This window comes from Nanorana parkeri, unplaced genomic scaffold (genome assembly GCF_000935625.1).
Source record: "Nanorana parkeri isolate BGI_ZX_2015 unplaced genomic scaffold, ASM93562v1 scaffold1954, whole genome shotgun sequence".
Lineage (NCBI taxonomy): Eukaryota > Metazoa > Chordata > Amphibia > Anura > Dicroglossidae > Nanorana > Nanorana parkeri.
Genome location: NW_017308222.1, coordinates 20,150 through 40,874, shown reverse-complemented (window position 1 = coordinate 40,874; position 20,725 = coordinate 20,150). Strand labels below are relative to the sequence as shown.

Here is a 20,725-nt window from a genome sequence, read left to right as displayed (position 1 = left end):
GGGGAGGGGGCAGGCATAGCTGGTTCTGTCTCTAGATAGGCAGAGCCAGCTGTCAATCACGCAGCTGGGTGGATCTCGACAGTAATGTCGGGATCCGTCCCGGCTGCGGAGGTCTCAGTATATAGCGAGCTGTAGCTTGCTATATAATGAGCTTTGGGTGATGGGAGGACCCTAGTTTATGTCCTCCTGGGACCCTGAGGAGAACTATGGGGAAAAACACTAACCTCATAGTTCTCCTATAATAATAAAAATGATTAATAATAATAATAATTAATAATAACATATTTTTATCATCATCATTATATCTAATTCAAGTTCCCCAACAAAAAAAGGTTTTCTCAAAAGTAACAAAAACTGTGCAAATAAGTCTCGCCATTTCCATTCTATAGTACGGTTTATCCATTTACTGTCAATGTGCACCCTTGACAGAGATATCAGCACCGTACCATGCAGCTCAGCATACTTAACTACAAACAAGTAAGAAGTCCGAGCAGAGTATTTCATGAGAGCAGAGTTAGGGGAAGGAGCAAGGAGCAGAGTCCTCCAGCAGAGCAGAGTATTTCAGGAGAGGAGAGTCATAGAGGAAGGAGCAGAGTCCTCCAGCAGAGCAGAGTATTTGAGGAGAGTTATAGAGGAAGGAGCAGAGTCCTCCAGCAGAGCAGAGTATTTCAGGAGAGTTATAGAGGAAGGAGCAGAGTATTTCAGGAGAGGAGTGTTAGAGGAAGGAGCAGAGTCCTCCAGCAGAGCAGAGTATTAGAGGAGAGTTATAGAGGAAGGAGCAGAGTATTTCAGGAGAGGAGTGTTAGAGGAAGGAGCAGAGTCCTCCAGCAGAGCAGAGTATTTCAGGAGAGTTATAGAGGAAGGAGCAGAGTATTTCATGAGAGGATATCTCACTCTATTTTGACACAACACAATGAAGAGAAGAGACATTTGATAGTGGGGAGGAGGACGGTCTCCTCTTACCTGGAGTAATTCTCTATCCTGACACCATATTTGGTCCCGGCGTGTCTTTTACCAACTTGCGTTTGGAATTTCGGGTCGTAGAGGAGCACAAAGGAGATTTCCCCAGAATCCGGTTTCAGGTAGAGAAGAAAGGAATCCTTCACCACCAGCCACCTAGACAGAGAGAAACATTTCATCACCGCGGCATAAATAAATATTCTTCATACAATAAACACAGGTCCAATGTAATGTAGTGCCACATAATGGCCACTAGATGGAGCTGAGGAGCATAGGAATCAAATAAGTCTTTCCTCTGCTCCTCAGCTCCATCTAGTGGCCACAATGCAGTATGTTACGAGTGTTACATTCGACCTGAAAATAAAATAAACTGTGAACGTTTATTTTTGCCTCTCTTCTCACGAAATGATTATAAAATCGACCTTATAAAATTATGAAGTGAAATAAAATGCAATCATTGGGGACAATATATTCATTTTTATTAAGACAAATCCAAAATAGGTATAAAGGGACTTAAAGCGGAGATAAGTCAAAGCTTTTTATGGTCAAAGTGTTGACAGATCTCAAGATGAAGACGGACTGAGCTCCCTTGAAACCCCGACAATAAAAATGCTGTTGCTTCTGTTACAAGTGCTGAGGTCGCTGTAAGTGATCTCACGTGATGTAAACTGTATACCTTAGCACAAAAGGTCAGAACCCTCAGGGGGATGACCGTAAAAACAGAATAAAGTTTGTTTAAATTTTTTTTTTTTTTTAAATGCTGTTGCATAGACTTATCTACTCTGAGACTCGCAAGTCCCTCTACAGCCTCGGTTCTCAACTGGTGGGTCATAACCCAAAAGTGGGTCGTGACCCCCCGTGATCAGTGGGTCCCCGCGTGCCTTTCCACTTTCTAGGTGAGAGGCTCCTCAGCCTCCCCCTAGCGCAGCACTGTCCATCCTCCCACCAAGCAGCCATTCAAAATATGCTGCCTGGGTCCGAGTGTCAGCTTGAGGTGGGGTGGGATGGGGCTATGGCCACAAGTGAGCTCCATCCATATATACATTGCTTACAGCTCCCTCGCATGTCCTGTAGAGGTACCTGGAGTGGAGTGACATCACATTCTGGCTCCCGGAATCTCTACAGTGCACACAAGGGAGCTGTACAAGCAATGCACATATGGATGGAGCTCCATCACTGCGCAGCAGCCCACACCGGACCCCAGGCTGGGGATCCACTCCGGTTCTCGCGAGGTAGGGAGACTCGGTGGATCTTAAAAAATAATCTCAAAATTTTTTGGAGTGTGTATGTGTGCGGCTTTGTGACCGTCAGTGTTTCTTGAGGGCCCGTTTACACTAGTACAGTGCGACTGTACCACACGATCGCACCTACCGTGAATTCTGGTGTGGGAGGCGTGTTGCGTTGCCATTCATTTAAATGGTACCCCAAACGCACCTCCCACCCACAGTTCGTTCGCCCGCACCAGCACACACAGTACCCTAATTCTGTGCGCTCCATTGCAATGCGACTTGGGTCGAGACTTAATGACCGAGGACAAATGTGGGGCCTGAGGTTACACAGCTTAAGAAACACCGCTCTACAGTATACCTATTTTTGGATTTGTATGGTCATTTCTTTGTGGACGATCACTGGGGGGGAGGAGGGACGAGAGAGAGAGCGAGAGAAAGAGAGAGTGAGATGGAGAGAGAAAGATGAGAGAGAGAGAGAGAGAGAGAGAGAGAGAGAGAGAGAGACAGCCATCCTCCATTCTCATCTCTAACCATCGTTGGTAACTATGGTGTGTTTATATGACTTGTGCCGTCACCAAAGCAGTGGATGACTGGAGTGTGTAATACATATGTGCAGACGAACAAGGTTTCAGTAAAGCATTGAAAAGGCTCTTTGTGTGGACTGTGGCTCTTGATGGGGGATTTTCATGGGAACGAGCTTGATGTGGGCTGGACTGCTTCGGTAACAACTAAAGGAGTGTAAGTGGGGAAAGATCATAGGTAACACTGGTCAGGCCAGGCCGGGTTCTCTGAGGGGAGTGATCTTCCAGGAAGAGGTGAAGTGCAGTGACTCTGCCCGAGGTCATTAGTACCTTGAGAGCCCTGTGTTCAAAGTATACAAGGGGATCTGAGCCACTTCAAAGGCAGCAAGGCAGTAAAGAGTTAATGCAATACATGATGGGATGCCTGGTGCCGCGTGAGCAGTGCACGTGAAGAGCATGCACTCCGGCACACGGCCATCGGGCTACATCTACATAAAAAGATAAATCTCCCCAATGGAAGACAGCAAAAAAAATATTCAGGAACATTGGGACACCCAAACGCAGGATTGGGTGATGCAGCAAACAAAAGGCTATCAGGCCCCCAAAAGCCAACAGGTTAACAGAGGGGGTCAAAAAAACCTACAGAGCCACCTGAAGAACCTTACAACTGAAGCCGGCTTTCCAGCCAATCAGCATCGAGCCAGCTTCCCAGCCAATCAGGAAGCCAGGAGGCAGGTCATCACCCGCGGCCCAGCTTCCTGATTGGCCGGGAAGCCGGCTCCATGCTGGGTGGCTGGGAAACTGGCTTCCAGCCAATAAGCATGGAGCTGGCCAGACAGCATGGAGGCGGCTTCCAGGACAATCAGGAAGTCAGACCGCTAGTCATTACCCGTAGCTCAGCTTCCTGATTCGCTGGGAAGCCGGCAGCACTGCCGGTCAGAGGAAATCTACCTCTGACCAGAAGTTCCAGTATCGGGGTAAGTATTGGAGCATTTGGGCGAGTACGAGTACTCGCCCAAATATTGGTATCGGCACCGATACCAATACTAGTATCGGTGCATCCCTAGAACATGCTCAAAGGGAGATGCACGGACTCAATAGAGGCCCCCTAGGCAGAGAGTCTCCCCCAATCCAAAGGGGAAAATGGCACTGAATTTGCTGTGAGAAGCTCACAGTGTGCAGTGAAATCAGAGTAATTTCTGTCCAGGAGAGGAGCCGGAACAACCGTGCAAGCCTGAAGGGGAGGATCTAAACTTCAACCCAAAGAAGGCTGAAAGAATTAAATATCTGATCCCCATTGAGCAGCGTCCGTGAACTTGGTTAGAGGACCACTACTGGCAAGAATTCTGCATTCCGGTAACATATGTCGTTATTAAAGAAGAACTATGGGGTCAAGGCTTTTCCCCATAGTTCTCCTTAGGGTAACGGGAGGACACAAACTAGCATCATCCCGTCACCCTAAGCTCAGTATATAGGGAGCTACAGCTCGCGGTATACTGAGACGCCGCAGCTGAAGCAGATCCCGACAATTATGCCGGGATCCGCCCAGCTGCGTAAGTGACAGCTGGCTCTGCCTATCTAGATGCAGAGCCAGCTGTACCCGCCCCCTCCCCCGTCCGTTCCGCCAATCAGCGCTAGAGGATCGGAGCGGGGAGGGGGGAAATCCAGCCCCTCCCCTGTCACGGCAGAGAGCTTTGACAAGATCCGGGGGTGAGCGAGCACCGGTATGTGTTCTCTCACCTCCCGATCTACTAAGCCGACCTGTGACAGTCTCATTGTCACAGATCGGCTAGTACTATGAGGTGAGTGAAAAGCACCCCCCCCCTCATAGTTCTCCTTTAAGGGCAGTGTTCAGTATATAAATTAATTTTGTATCATTTCACATCTTTAAGCTGTTCTCCATATAGTTACATAGTTACTTGATATAGTATTTGAGGTTGAAAAAAGACACAGGTCCAACAAGTCCAACCCATAGCGTGTATGTATGTGATTCTGTATGTGTATGCGTGTGTATGAGTCCATGTGTGTTCTTGTTTTTAAGAGTACCTGTGCCCCTGTATGTTGCGGTCTCTGGGGAAATTGTCCAAATGCTTTTTGAATGATTCAAAACTCTCATCTGATACCACTGCGTGTGGCAGCGAATTCCAGACCCTAACCGCTCTGAGAAGAACCCCCTACGCCCCTTGTGGTTAAATCTTTTCTCCACCAGTTTTAGGTGGTGGCCTCTAGTCCTTGTTAGGGAGTTTAGCATAAAAAGTTTATTGCTGATGTTGCTATCACCATTCAACATCTTGTACATCAAAATCATGTCCCCTCTTAATCTCCTCACTTCATATATAAATGCAGGCCAAGCTGTCCAGCAAAAAGGACAGTTACCCCAGTTGGGACAACCCATGGCGCTGTCAGAGGGGTGGAAGAGTTTCAGCATTACATGTGTACGGTATATTAAATCAAACTGTGGGAAGGGGACTATAAATACTTCTGGAGATGTTATAGTTTGTCCCAACCTCTGTCAGTGTTACATTTTACCTCTAAACAGAGAATTACAAATATAAAATGTGACAATTTCTGGATAGTGTTAGCAATTCAAAGTTCATCTATCTGACCTTTTTGACCAACGGTAGCAGAACTGATGATGGCCGACGCAGTTGAGACCCGGAATCCGGTGTCCCCCCGATCTCTTCTGTATGAAACCTTCCCTGGAAAAAGGTAAAATGGATACACGCAGTCAGGGAAGAGATGTACAGGGAGTAGAAACCCAAAGCAGCCAATCAGAAATCGCTTAGCAAGGACCAGACTTCATTCACTTTCACACTGAAGAGCCCACCATAGACCCTGCAGAGCCCACCATAGACCCTGCAGTGCCCACCTGAGACCCCGCACAACCCACCGTAGACCCCACAGCGCCCACCTGAGATCCTGAAGAGCCCACCATAGACCCTGCAAGGCCCACCATATACCCCGCAGCGCCAACCTGAGGCCCCACAGAGCCCACCTGAGGCCCTGCATAGGCCACCTGACCGGGCCCCGATGCTCTGGGCCCCATAGCGACCGCGTGGGTCGCTATAGAGGTAGGCCACTGGAGGGGTGAGATCTTCTACCAGGGTTTGATTACTGGTGTGCGGTGAGGAAAGTAGAAGACTCATTCCTGCAAATCAACTTTATTGAAAGTCACATTTCACCAACAACCACATTTCAGGGGCTCAAAAGGTTCCCTTTCATCAGGGCTGAAAAGTGCTTCAACCAATGATACTTAGATGCTGGACCTGAACAATGGCCAGGTGCCCGACTTTTTTTTTTTTTGGGGTGGGGGTGTGTGTCAAATCTCCAATGGTGTGACCCAGGTGCGGGCCGCACCCCCCGCACCCCACTAGTGACGCCACTGTTCCTCACTCTATACAATATTATATAAAAAAATCATTTCGGCCAGTGTTACACTAGTTTTCCTTTCAGCACGGTATGTTTTGTTACTTACAGTCCCTTAGGCCCAAGGTCTGCAATGAAGGACAGATGACTGACCTCCAGGAACTCCATCTAGAAAAAAAAAAGGCAGAGAAGCAATCTGAGAAGGACAGGAGACCCTGAATATGATATACATCAGACAAGATATGCAGTTCAGGAACTAGCCCCGGCCATAACCGGCACAGGCCAGTATGAGAACGCAACATCCGAGCGTGTGTGGTGACAATGTGAACCATTAGGGGGTTAATTCTCTGTATGTGATGCCGGTTGTATGTGCTGCTCTACTCCGGGGGGACACCACCGTGCTGAAAAATAACTGCAATCATTTTTTTCTTCTTCATAGACAAATGAATAGTCAACGGCCGTTTAATAAATGGTTGACTTTATAAGTCAACCATTTAGTAATAGTGGCCCCACCAGCTGCACATACTCAGCTTTACTTTGCTCTCCCCTGTTCTGTGCAGCCGCAGGGAGCCAAAAGGGATTTCTGATATTTCTAGGTTGGAGGAGCAGGCCACTCGCTTCCCGTTCTACCCACATAGGGGTGATGGATCTCGGCCACCCACACACCCAACATTATCAGATTGGTGAGGAAAGGGAGTTGTTGGCCTTCTAGAAGCTTTAGAGCAATCTAGACTTGTGCGCCGTCAAAAAATTTGTTCCGTTTCGGAATATCCGTTATTTCGTATTTCGTAATTCGTATCCGAAACTCAATTCGGATTCGTACGAAATACGGATTTTCGTTAGTTTTGGCACATTTTCGTAACTTTACGAACATTCGTTATGATGAAGTTAAAAAGCAAAAATACCTTTGTTAATATTGGAGTCGATGTGGTAGTTGTTTTTGTATCCGAAATACGAATTCCGTTAACGGATTCCGTATCCGAATTTCGTATTTCGGACTTAAAAAAAAACTTCCATCAACTCCAATATAAATGTACTTTGCTTTTTACCTTCAATATAACGAATGTTCGTAACGGAACGAAAATACGTCAACGGAATTTCGTATTTCCTGCCTGTGTTTTGTAATGCAACTCTCAGCAGCGGATCCGTATCTCGGATTAAAAAAAAATCTTTTCATGTTGTTCAACCTCATTTACAGGGGTAATATTAGTTCCCGTTTCAAAGAAATTCGGATCCGAAATTCGTTAATGGAATTTCGTATTTCGGATATAATTCGGAAACTGCAATTCGGATTTCGAATTCTTCCGAATTTACAAATTTCAGGAAAATTCGTACGAATTTCGATTCGAAACGAAACGAATCGCACATGTCTAGAGGAAACCCGAAGCTTACACGTGAAGAATTGACTTCCTGTGTGGAGTAAATGGATGATGAGTATGCGCAGCTGGAAAGGCCATTATTAAGGTGAACCATTTAGGGCCTGTTCACACCATATGCAGTGCGTTCCGGCCACGTTCTGGCCGGAACGCACTGCATCGCATTGCGGCCGGGTCAGTATTTTGTGGGGGCGTGGCTAGCCATTGAAGTGAATGGCAGCGTAGCCACGCCCTCCGGCCACAGTGCGATCGCCCGCACGGGATCGCAAGGCACATTGTGCCTGCGGTCCGGTCCGATCAAATGCTACAAGCACTATTTTGATTGCACCGGACCACAGGAACAATGTGTCTTGAGATCCCGTGAGGGCGATCGGGTTGTGGCCGGAGGGCGTGGCTACGCTGCCATTCACTTCAAGGAAATGAGGCGGGCTCTATCTGATTTGCCGCAGCTTCTAATGCACATTGTGAGAAGCTCGCAGTGTGCAGGGAAATCAGAGGAAGCCATTTCAGTCCAGGAGAGGAGCCGGTACAACTATGCAAGACTGGAGGGAAGGCCGGAAGTTAACTTTAACCCTAAGGTAACATGAATAAGGCACATGTGACCACCTTCACACATCCATATAGGTATCGGAGCATTTGGGCGAGTACGAGTACTCACCCTAATACTCGGTATCGGCACCGATACTAGTATCGGTATGGCTGTATCCCTATTTAATACCATCCAGAGGTGACAGGCCCACTTAAAAAGTGAGTAAGTATCACGGTGGGAAGTGTAGAGGGAGGAGGAACAATGAAGGAGAACTCACCATAGCATGATAGTTCCGGTAGAAGGATTTTTCCAGAAGTCTGTTGAGATATTCCGCCAGATACTTCTACAAAACACAAATCATAGACAATGTGAGAACGATGGTAATGCAGGAGTGACATCACCGCCCTCCAGATACAAGATATATAATACAGGAGTGACATCACCGCTCTCCAGATACAAGATATATAATACAGGAGTGACATCACCGCTCTCCAGATACAAGATATATAATACAGGAGTGACATCACCGCTCTCCAGATACAAGACATATAATACAGGAGTGACATCACCGCTCTCCATATACAAGACATATAATACAGGAGTGACATCACCACCCTCCAGATATAAGACATATAATACATGAGGAGTGACATCACCGCCCTCGAGATATAAGATATATAATACAGAAGTGACATCACCGCTCTCCAGATACAAGATATATAATACAGGAGTGACATCGCTGCACTCCATATACAAGACATATAATAGAGGAGTGACATCACCGCCCTCCAGATACAAGACATACAATAGGAGGAGTGACATCACCGCTCTCCAGATACAAGATATATAATAGAGGAGTGACATCACCGCCCTCCAGATACAAGATATATAATAGAGGAGTGACATCACCGCTCTCCAGATACAAGATATATAATACAGGAGTGACATCACCGCTCTCCAGATACAAGACATATAATACAGGAGTGACATCACCGCTCTCCAGATACAAGATATATAATACAGGAGTGACATCACCGCTCTCCAGATACAGACGGTGTTCTTATTTGTTATCATTTGTCTTTGACTTTGTATCTTTTTATTAAGCTGACTTCCTGTCCTCACATTTATCTAAAGATCGTCTCATCTGTATTATAGATGAGCCAGACTGACAAGCAAACCCTCCTCCAATCACACGTCTGTCTGCCGCGCCGTGTATATCATTATAGGCAGGAACGCTATACGCACGCCATTATCACAGGATTCCAGACTCGGAGACGGAGATCACCTTCCAGGAACACGCACCTGTTTGCTGGACATTTGCCTGGAGGCCTCGCCAGAGGCGTGAGGCAGGGAAGGCAACTCCTCGGAAGTCGGCACGGCGCGGGAACGTGTCACGGTGAATCTGGGAAATGAACGACAATCTGAATATGATGTCACATGGAGAGTCTTTATAGAACACGAGGAGGAAGTCACATCTGAACGTTGGCTCACCGAGAGAGAGGATTGAGGGGAAGAAGGGAGACAAAGATCTTGTGTCTGAGAAGATCGCGGTGAAGTTCCTGGAAATGTCGGTATTTCCTCCTTATGATCCACCGGAAAGGGCCGTGTGTGAGGTATACAGAGTACAGAGTGCTCTCCCGGATCTGTGACACATAGAGTACAAACCATGAAATACAAATATATAAATGTGTCACCCTGCAGGAGGAGGACAGACTCATAGCCCCCTTCTGTCTGTATCCCCCTGCAGGAGGAGGACAGCCTCATAGCTCCCTTCTATGTATCGCCCTGCAGGAGGAGGACAGCCTCATAGCTCCCTTCTATGTATCGCCCTGCAGGAGGAGGACAGCCTCATAGCTCCCTTCTATGTATCGCCCTGCAGGAGGAGGACAGCCTCATAGCTCCCTTCTATGTATCGCCCTGCAGGAGGAGGACAGCCTCATAGCTCCCTTCTATGTATCGCCCTGCAGGAGGAGGACAGCCTCATAGCTCCCTTCTATGTATCGCCCTGCAGGAGGAGGACAGCCTCATAGCTCCCTTCTATGTATCGCCCTGCAGGAGGAGGACAGCCTCATAGCTCCCTTCTATGTATCGCCCTGCAGGAGGAGGACAGCCTCATAGCTCCCTTCTATGTATCGCCCTGCAGGAGGAGGACAGCCTCATAGCTCCCTTCTATGTATCGCCCTGCAGGAGGAGGACAGCCTCATAGCTCCCTTCTATGTATCGCCCTGCAGGAGGAGGACAGCCTCATAGCTCCCTTCTATGTATCGCCCTGCAGGAGGAGGACAGCCTCATAGCTCCCTTCTATGTATCGCCCTGCAGGAGGAGGACAGCCTCATAGCTCCCTTCTATGTATCGCCCTGCAGGAGGAGGACAGCCTCATAGCTCCCTTCTATGTATCGCCCTGCAGGAGGAGGACAGCCTCATAGCTCCCTTCTATGTATCGCCCTGCAGGAGGAGGACAGCCTCATAGCTCCCTTCTATGTATCGCCCTGCAGGAGGAGGACAGCCTCATAGCTCCCTTCTATGTATCGCCCTGCAGGAGGAGGACAGCCTCATAGCTCCCTTCTATGTATCGCCCTGCAGGAGGAGGACAGCCTCATAGCTCCCTTCTATGTATCGCCCTGCAGGAGGAGGACAGCCTCATAGCTCCCTTCTATGTATCGCCCTGCAGGAGGAGGACAGCCTCATAGCTCCCTTCTATGTATCGCCCTGCAGGAGGAGGACAGCCTCATAGCTCCCTTCTATGTATCGCCCTGCAGGAGGAGGACAGCCTCATAGCTCCCTTCTATGTATCGCCCTGCAGGAGGAGGACAGCCTCATAGCTCCCTTCTATGTATCGCCCTGCAGGAGGAGGACAGCCTCATAGCTCCCTTCTATGTATCGCCCTGCAGGAGGAGGACAGCCTCATAGCTCCCTTCTATGTATCGCCCTGCAGGAGGAGGACAGCCTCATAGCTCCCTTCTATGTATCGCCCTGCAGGAGGAGGACAGCCTCATAGCTCCCTTCTATGTATCGCCCTGCAGGAGGAGGACAGCCTCATAGCTCCCTTCTATGTATCGCCCTGCAGGAGGAGGACAGCCTCATAGCTCCCTTCTATGTATCGCCCTGCAGGAGGAGGACAGCCTCATAGCTCCCTTCTATGTATCGCCCTGCAGGAGGAGGACAGCCTCATAGCTCCCTTCTATGTATCGCCCTGCAGGAGGAGGACAGCCTCATAGCTCCCTTCTATGTATCGCCCTGCAGGAGGAGGACAGCCTCATAGCTCCCTTCTATGTATCGCCCTGCAGGAGGAGGACAGCCTCATAGCTCCCTTCTATGTATCGCCCTGCAGGAGGAGGACAGCCTCATAGCTCCCTTCTATGTATCGCCCTGCAGGAGGAGGACAGCCTCATAGCTCCCTTCTATGTATCGCCCTGCAGGAGGAGGACAGCCTCATAGCTCCCTTCTATGTATCGCCCTGCAGGAGGAGGACAGCCTCATAGCTCCCTTCTATGTATCGCCCTGCAGGAGGAGGACAGCCTCATAGCTCCCTTCTATGTATCGCCCTGCAGGAGGAGGACAGCCTCATAGCTCCCTTCTATGTATCGCCCTGCAGGAGGAGGACAGCCTCATAGCTCCCTTCTATGTATCGCCCTGCAGGAGGAGGACAGCCTCATAGCTCCCTTCTATGTATCGCCCTGCAGGAGGAGGACAGCCTCATAGCTCCCTTCTATGTATCGCCCTGCAGGAGGAGGACAGCCTCATAGCTCCCTTCTATGTATCGCCCTGCAGGAGGAGGACAGCCTCATAGCTCCCTTCTATGTATCGCCCTGCAGGAGGAGGACAGCCTCATAGCTCCCTTCTATGTATCGCCCTGCAGGAGGAGGACAGCCTCATAGCTCCCTTCTATGTATCGCCCTGCAGGAGGAGGACAGCCTCATAGCTCCCTTCTATGTATCGCCCTGCAGGAGGAGGACAGCCTCATAGCTCCCTTCTATGTATCGCCCTGCAGGAGGAGGACAGCCTCATAGCTCCCTTCTATGTATCGCCCTGCAGGAGGAGGACAGCCTCATAGCTCCCTTCTATGTATCGCCCTGCAGGAGGAGGACAGCCTCATAGCTCCCTTCTATGTATCGCCCTGCAGGAGGAGGACAGCCTCATAGCTCCCTTCTATGTATCGCCCTGCAGGAGGAGGACAGCCTCATAGCTCCCTTCTATGTATCGCCCTGCAGGAGGAGGACAGCCTCATAGCTCCCTTCTATGTATCGCCCTGCAGGAGGAGGACAGCCTCATAGCTCCCTTCTATGTATCGCCCTGCAGGAGGAGGACAGCCTCATAGCTCCCTTCTATGTATCGCCCTGCAGGAGGAGGACAGCCTCATAGCTCCCTTCTATGTATCGCCCTGCAGGAGGAGGACAGCCTCATAGCTCCCTTCTATGTATCGCCCTGCAGGAGGAGGACAGCCTCATAGCTCCCTTCTATGTATCGCCCTGCAGGAGGAGGACAGCCTCATAGCTCCCTTCTATGTATCGCCCTGCAGGAGGAGGACAGCCTCATAGCTCCCTTCTATGTATCGCCCTGCAGGAGGAGGACAGCCTCATAGCTCCCTTCTATGTATCGCCCTGCAGGAGGAGGACAGCCTCATAGCTCCCTTCTATGTATCGCCCTGCAGGAGGAGGACAGCCTCATAGCTCCCTTCTATGTATCGCCCTGCAGGAGGAGGACAGCCTCATAGCTCCCTTCTATGTATCGCCCTGCAGGAGGAGGACAGCCTCATAGCTCCCTTCTATGTATCGCCCTGCAGGAGGAGGACAGCCTCATAGCTCCCTTCTATGTATCGCCCTGCAGGAGGAGGACAGCCTCATAGCTCCCTTCTATGTATCGCCCTGCAGGAGGAGGACAGACTCATAGCTTCCTTCTGTCTGTATCACCCTGCAGGAGGAGGACAGACTCATAGCTCCACCCTCCTCACATCTTATTAACCATTTCGTTTTTTTACACCTTTGATCCTCCAGCAATGCGTTCGGTGTGTGATATGTGCGCTGTCACCGGAACTCCTTTCAGGAATACGGAGCCTTGATGTTTCAGTGGTTTCAGGTTATAAACGGCAAGAAAGCGGCTGTGCGGATCTGAAAAATATGCAGACACATTCTGAGTTTGTAATTATATACAAGTCATTTATTCATCAAAAATATCAATAGATGTGATAGTGCACTGTGGAAAAAGTAAGTACGCCCATAGCCTCAGGAGCTGATATTGCCCCCTTTAGCAGATATGATTTCTTATAGGTGTTTTGCAGAACTACACACCAGTCCCTGACAGTTCTGACCGCTCCCCTGTGGAAACTTCTTTCAGTTGGAAGTTTTTTGGGCAGCCTCTTTCATGACCTGCACATTGTCCCCATCGGGGACAAGCCCCTTACACCGCCTGTCCCCATCGGAGCGCCCCCTTACACCGCCTGTCCCCATCGGAGCGCCCCCTTAATGTCCTCACATGTTCCTTTGGGGTATCTTAGCTGGGAATTGAAGTCAGCAGACACAGCCAGGAGGTGGAGCTAGTAGGATCCAGGGGGTGGAACTGGGCGGAGCTAGGAAGAACAGAGAAGCTGGGGGCGGAGAGCAATGGGCGGCTGAAGAGGACGGAAGATACTGTTCCATCCTCTTCAGTGCTCAGCAGGTCACTGGATGTCATTGTCCGCCATTTGCAGACCCCTGCTCTAGATGATGCTGGACGTCCTCCAGCCAGGAAATGAGGCGGGCTCTAAATGACTTGCTGCAGCTTCTAAGGCACATTGTGAGGAGCTCCCAAGGTGCAGTGATATCAGAGGAGAGGAGCCAGTACAACTCTGCAAGACGGAAGGGAGGGCCGGAGGTCAGATAGAAGACTGAAGGGAAGGCCGGGAGGTCAGATAGAAGACTGAAGGGAAGGCCGGGAGGTCAGATAGAAGACTGAAGGGAAGGCCGGGAGGTCAGATAGAAGACTGAAGGGAAGGCCGGGAGGTCAGATAGAAGACTGAAGGGAAGGCCGGGAGGTCAGATAGAAGACTGAAGGGAAGGCCGGGAGGTCAGATAGAAGACTGAAGGGAAGGCCGGGAGGTCAGATAGAAGACTGAAGGGAAGGCCGGGAGGTCAGATAGAAGACTGAAGGGAAGGCCGGGAGGTCAGATAGAAGACTGAAGGGAAGGCCGGGAGGTCAGATAGAAGACTGAAGGGAAGGCCGGGAGGTCAGATAGAAGACTGAAGGGAAGGCCGCAGGTCACCTTTATGTAGCAAAAAAAAAATGAGTTTCCCTTTAAGACAGTGAAGATGCTTTATGGTTAAAAACCACTCATGTTGTAAAGTCAGCAGCCTTTAATGCTGAATTCCTGCCGAGTATGAACCCGAGGACCTTGACCGCTGTGCAATGATTGACCTGCTCCCCTGGAATGTGGAAGGACGACCTGGGCAATCTTTAATTTTTGTTTGAACAGGAAATAAACAAAGTTTCAGATTGTTCAGTGAACACGACGGATAAAACGGGTCAGCTTACCCGACAATGGAGGCCGATGCCATGACATGGGACGGAGGCAAAGAGATGATCACAGTGGTCTACGGAACAATCTCTAAAGCCGCGTGATGAGGATAAGTCACGCCGGCCATCTATCTGTAGGACACATGACCGGCGTGACTTATCCTCATCACGTGGCTTAGAGATTGTTCTGTAGACCACTGTGATCATCTCTTTGCTACCAACTTAAAGAGGCTCTCCTGAAAGCTCACCCCGGCCCCCCTTCCTCCATCAGAGCCTGGAGTCTAAACTCTGTGTAAGCTCCATGTCAGGTGATGTCTGAGCTTACACAGCGCTGACGACATCACCTCCTCACTCAGTTGACCAGGATTGGACCTGATGATTGGCCATTCAGGCCCAAGCACTCCGTCATGGGAGGTCACATGCTCCGGGAGCACCGGGTACTTTGCGGCAGCTCCGATGGTCCTCAGTGATGCAGAGAGAGGCCCTGCTCTCTGTGTCAGCACACTGCAAGTGCAGGGAACCATGGTGTTGCCCCCCTCATGGGATGCACCATGACATCCTGTAGTCACAGTCAGGGGCGTAACTAGAAATCACAGGGACCCATAGCAAAATTTTGTATGGGGCCCCGTGATTGCTAGTTAAGCCACTTGCAGAGCCCCAGCGGAGAGTGACCCTGCAGAGCCCACCATAGACTCTCTATGGTGGGCTCTGCAGGGTCTGAGATCTCTTACCTGTCAGCGCCTCTGTGGTCACGGGGCCCAGCCTCCTCTATCAAAGGGCCCCGCCTTCTCTTACATCACTGGCCCCACCTGCTCTTAGGTCGCTGGCCAGTGATGTAAGAGGAGGCGGGCCCCGCCTCCTCCATTCCGAACACCGCCCTCATCTGCCGCAGCGGCTGGCTGTCACTGACACAGCTCCGCAGCGGCTATGAGGGGAAATGCGCCGTGGCCGCTGCTGAGCTGGGTCTGTGACAGCCAGCACCACCACATGCCATAGTGACCCAGGCGGCCCTGGCCGGGCACCCCTGTGCCCGGGCCCCCATAGCGGCCGCCTGGGTCGCTATGGCGATTGTTATGCCACTGGTCACAGTATGTCCTCAGTCTTCTGGCCCGAATGACACCGGGCGTAATTCAATCCACAAGACCGAGGACATCTTGTGATAAAACAGGTACCACAGGGAACAGCGCCTGAAAGGAGTGAACAATTGCCATCAGAGCTGCTTTTGATATTAAAGAATTCAAAAACCTTTGCAGGGGTCTAGTAAAAATGCCCAGAGTTAGGCTTTAAAGAGGAACGCCACCCTATCGATGCAAGTGCTCCTGTATAAGAGGGAAACAAATTAGTCCATGGAGTCCAGCGTTGTCTTCTTGCAACCGAAGTTCTCTTTGTGCCTTCTGGCCTTTCACACCACCATCTTGGATCTCCCGTCACTGGGAGCCAACTGTCAGCCAGTCCCATGATGTAACACGCAGCGGGATCTTAGACATGCCACTGGTTTCTCCACCATGTTCCAGATAGGATCCAAAAAATTCCATAATTTGTCCCTTTCCCAAACACCAACTCATGGGATGTGCGAGGTGGACATCCCAAGAGGCTGTTGAGGGGGCCGGGTCAGTACTACGCCACCCCCTTGTCCTACACCCAAAAAATTAATGATTAAAAAAAACAAACTGGAAATGGTCTGCAAATGTGTACAAGCAAGGGTGGTGGAAGAACATTCATTTCATGCATGATGGTCCCCTTTAAGTCCCTAATGAATCATATATGACCTCTGTACCATAATAAGTATCACATAGTCGTCTGTAGATGAAATGCCACCAATAGATGACAAGATATAAACTGGTATGGGTGCTGCCATCTTGCCTCCATCTTAAAGTGAGCAAGGGTTGGGATGGAGGAAAGGGGAACACATCCGGCAAGCTCCAATAGGATTTGGGATTAGATCTGACTACAGGTCCTCCTTAACCACCACAAGTCCTCCTTAACCACCACAACACCCAATCACCACAAGTCCACCTTAACCACCGCAAGTGCACCTTAACCACCACAACACCCAACCAGCACAAGTCCACCTTAACCACCACAACACCCAACCACCACAAGTCCACCATAACCACCACAACTGATGTTTTACTCGTTCTCACCGATAACAAATATCAGGCCTGGTATGGGCAACCTTCAGATAAACGATTCTTACAGAAATAATCGCATGCAATTTTATTCTAAGGCGCCTCTGTCGGGTCTCACCATCATCATCGTCCCGTATGGAGTCTAGTTCATCCAGTTCAATGTCCAGGGCGGACGTGTCGAGATGTTCGGGGAGGAAACATCCGTCCGGCGTGTCCGGGACCTGCATGGTGGCTGACGCCTACAACAGCAAGGGATACAGGATGAGGAGAAATGTATGCAAACGAGCAGACATAAAACATCCATATACAATGTATATCAAAATATATATATAGATGTAACAACAAAAAAACGCAGTATTGCAATGTGCGATGATACCTTTCTCATTGGACTAACAAAATATATAAAAGACGAGCTTTCCAGAGTGAACCTCTCTGCTTCGGGTCAGAAGCAATACGGATCAACATGACAGTTTGTCAGTTAAGGCAATTAGATTCCTATTGGCTATTGCACTTTGCAATAGCCAATAGCAAACTACCTATTGCACCCGCCCTCTGCTCCTTTCAATCACCAGAAGAGGACCGGATAGAAAAAATTAAGGTCCCCCTCTGCTGATTGACAGCAGCAGAGGGCGGGTGCATTAGCTAGTTAACTATTGGCTATTGCAAAGTGCAATAGCCAATAGGAATCTAGCTATGCATTCTTATGCCTTTTTTTCTTTTCTGAGTGACGGACGGGCCGCGGCTCCCGATGTCAGAAAAGAACAACGATCGCAGGGAAAGGTTTAAAATCAGATTAAACCTTTCCAGGAGGAAGTGTTTCTCTCCCGGGCGGCCCGGGAGCCGCTGATAGCGGGAGACTCCCGGAGCGTCCGGGAGAGTTGGGATGTCTGAGAAATAGTCTTTTCCCTGTAGCCCTTTCGCCGAAATGCATCAGCCAGTGCGCTCAGGAGTGCGTCTCTGTCCTCAGTGTCAGAGCAAATGCGGTGGTATCGGATTTGCTTGGCTGTAGAGGACACCCTGTTTAGTGCGATTCGGATGGAAGCCGGAATAATGGAGGTAGCTGAACCTGTCTGTGGGTTTGCTGCAGGGCCGTCTTTAATATTGATTGGACCCTGGGCAAACATTTTCTTGGGCCCCCGCCCCTACCCATCAAGCCACGCCCTCTACCTGCCATGCAGTTTCTCTCTCCACACCAACATCGCCCTGTCTGCCTAGCAACTGATGATGCAGATGGGCGGGCCGGCTGGTCTATGCATGCATGATAGGCTCTGATCCCTGTGCTTACCCCGAAAATAAGACATAGTTGTGACCATTCCCAGGGCCGGTGGTGGCATAAGGAGGAACTTGAAGAGTCGCAGGAGAGAATTTGCGATTGCCAACGAAGCCATCGCTAGAGGAAGCGAGGCGGCACCGGAGGGAGCAGAACCGCATAAGCCGATGCTTCCTCTATAGCGCCGACTCCTGTCACAGGCGAAGTGATACCAAATGTGCTCCGCCTGTGAGGAATCCATAGTGAAAGCGCGCTTCGCTCATTCTGGCCAGCGATTGGTTAGCAAATTGCTCCTGGAAAGGTTCGGCGCCCCTTATTCCCTGATCACCATATTTTTGTACATGAATACACGTAGACTTTTCTACATGAATAAGTGTGGATTGTTCAGATATGAACACAGAAAAGCGCCAAAAAGGACTACTCCGCCAGTATGGACCAATATAAGCACAAGTGTAATCAGAAACAAGTCTGTTAAAAAATGTATAAATAATAAAAAGCACGTGTGTAGAAAGGTCTGCAGGATGCTGCCCCCAAACCAGCCAGGGAGACCGCAAAATCTAGGGAAAAAAAACACAAACAGGGGGCGCCTTTCCTGGTGCAGACAAATTTATTTGGATGTGTTTTTTTCCCAAGTGTGGATTGTTGTACATTAAAAAAAAAAAAAAAAATAAGACCTATCCCAAAAATAAGACCTAGTGTGTTTTTTTTGAGCCAAAAAAAAATATGAGACAGTGTCTTATTTTCGGGGGAACACGGTAATTATGACAGCCCATCAGTTGCTAGGCAGAGCAGACAAAGGTCTGCCGATCTCTGCTGTCTGTCTTATCTCGGGGGAGATAAGGGAAACCAGGAGGGTGAGGGGGGAGAAGGGACGGGACACTGACATCCCGCATCTCCAGGTAAAGAGCGAGCAGTGCAGGCTCAAGGGGCGGCTGCTTTGGGCCCCACAACAATAACTGGGCCCAGGGCAACTGCCCCTTTTGCCCTGCGTTAAAGACGGGCCTGGTTTTCTGTACACAGAAGAACGGAGCGAGCCATTGCTAACAGTTATACAGTTTGTACAGAAAACCCACACAGACAGGTTCAGCTACCTCCATTATTCCAGCTTCCATCCTAATTTATTTATTTATTTTAATCTGTTACTTTAAGTTTTTACTATTTTTTTTTCACACTCAACTTTATTGCTATCACACAAGGGACTAACAAGTCCCCCTATGTAATAGCAAATATAATGCGTCAGGTCCTCTTTATGGGGAGATCAGGGCCCGTAATGTCACCTAAGGACCCCGAAGAAGCTGATGGAAGCACAGATCTGCATCACCAGCTTCTTCTTCTGGCTCTAGGAGCTGGAGACTGTGCCCAGTGACACCGGAAGTGATGTAATTGCACGTCACTTCCAGGTCCAGTGATCGGAGGAGACAAACGGCTGGAAGCCTGCTGATCTCCCTCCGTTCCATCAGGGGAGACTCGCCAGCGGATGACGGGTATTTACAGGAAGTGGTTAAGAACGTTAATTTTTTGCCTTGCAGCACTGAGGTCCTCGGTTCAGTCAAGAGGCTATCTACATGGAGTTTGCATGTTCTCCCTGTGTCTATGTAGGTTACTTCTGGGAACTCTGGATTCCTCCCACACTCCAAAGACATGCTGGAAGGTTAATTTGTTCCTGTCTAAATTTGCCCTGTATGTATGGTATGCGAGATAGGGACCTTAGATTGTAAGCTCCTCGAGGGCGGGGACTGATGTGAACAGGGCTGGATTTCCCACAAGGCCAACCAAGTCCCGGCCTTGGGGCAGCAGGAAGTAGAGGGGCAGCAGGGGTGTGGAATTTCTATCTCCCGACGCCCGGGACATGCAGTTCCAGGCGCCGGGCGGGTAGTTGTTTTCTACATGTAGCCCTGATTTGGGCAAGCAGAGCTAAATGTGCAGCGGGGAAGCCGCCGCTCGTTTTGTACAAGCGATCCCGTCGATGTCACAGAGATCACTTGTATGCAGCCCAGGGGCGTATCTGCCGCGAGGCAAACAAGGCGTTTGCCTGGAGCGGCAGATTGGCTGAGAGCGGCGTTGCACCGTTGCAAGCTAAATACTCCGCTGCTTGTGGGCCATCACTTGGCGGGTAGGGGGGCATTGAGGAACCTGGCCTTGGGGCAGCAGAGAAAGTAAATCCGGCCCTGCATGTGCATTATGTACAGCGCTGTGTAAATTGTTGGCACTATATAAAAAAGGTCTGTAATAAATGAATCAATCTAGTTTATACAAAGTATAATTTCACAATGTTACCACACAACAGATACTATGTATATATCAATAGATAGATACGATAGATAGATAGATAGATACAATAGTATCTTACATCAGTTACCCCCATCAGAGCGCCCCCTTACATCAGATGTCCCCACCCGAGGACATGTGGTGTAAGGGGGCACTCTGATGGGAACAAGTTAGAAGGCACTCTTACATTGGTTGTCCCATTTAGAGCGCCCCTTTATATTATTGTCCCCACATACTTAGGTGGAGCCGGAGCTTCATGAGAGGACAGAATAAGATACTCTTCCATCCTCTAGCAATACTGGGGACGGGCAACACATTCAGCATCACTGGTTGCTAGGACTACCAGGGATCCTAGCAACCAATGACTGAAGAGAAGGAGGGGGGGGCCTGGGTTATGGCTGGCAGTGGATGCAGCGGCTTCAGAGGCCAGCACATCCTCCATTAGTCATCCAAAACCCAGAACTGCCAAGTAGATAAGGACCCATCCAGGCATCAGCAGCGAGCTCTCAGGGAATATAGGACACCATCGTTTCTGTGCGCCGGCCCTTTAACAGATCCGATGTCCCCCCTCTCGGATTGGTGGGGGGG

General features: G+C 49.7%; 1 protein-coding gene across 2 annotated transcripts in view; it reads right to left on the bottom strand.

Moving 5' to 3' along the window:
• Nucleotides 1–20,725, bottom strand: part of LOC108800202 (phospholipase D2-like) — a 63,161-nt gene that overhangs the window by 32,731 nt on the left and 9,705 nt on the right. For both annotated transcript variants that reach the window (XM_018572160.1, XM_018572161.1), the window contains exons 2-9: nucleotides 16,718–16,838; nucleotides 12,962–13,089; nucleotides 9,473–9,624; nucleotides 9,284–9,383; nucleotides 8,259–8,324; nucleotides 6,186–6,244; nucleotides 5,317–5,409; nucleotides 964–1,116 (exon numbers count right to left, since the gene is read on the bottom strand). In XM_018572160.1, coding sequence (XP_018427662.1) covers nucleotides 964–1,116; nucleotides 5,317–5,409; nucleotides 6,186–6,244; nucleotides 8,259–8,324; nucleotides 9,284–9,383; nucleotides 9,473–9,624; nucleotides 12,962–13,089; nucleotides 16,718–16,826 — 860 coding nt within the window. In that variant the 5' untranslated portion in view covers nucleotides 16,827–16,838. The remainder of the gene's footprint in view (nucleotides 1–963; nucleotides 1,117–5,316; nucleotides 5,410–6,185; nucleotides 6,245–8,258; nucleotides 8,325–9,283; nucleotides 9,384–9,472; nucleotides 9,625–12,961; nucleotides 13,090–16,717; nucleotides 16,839–20,725) is intronic.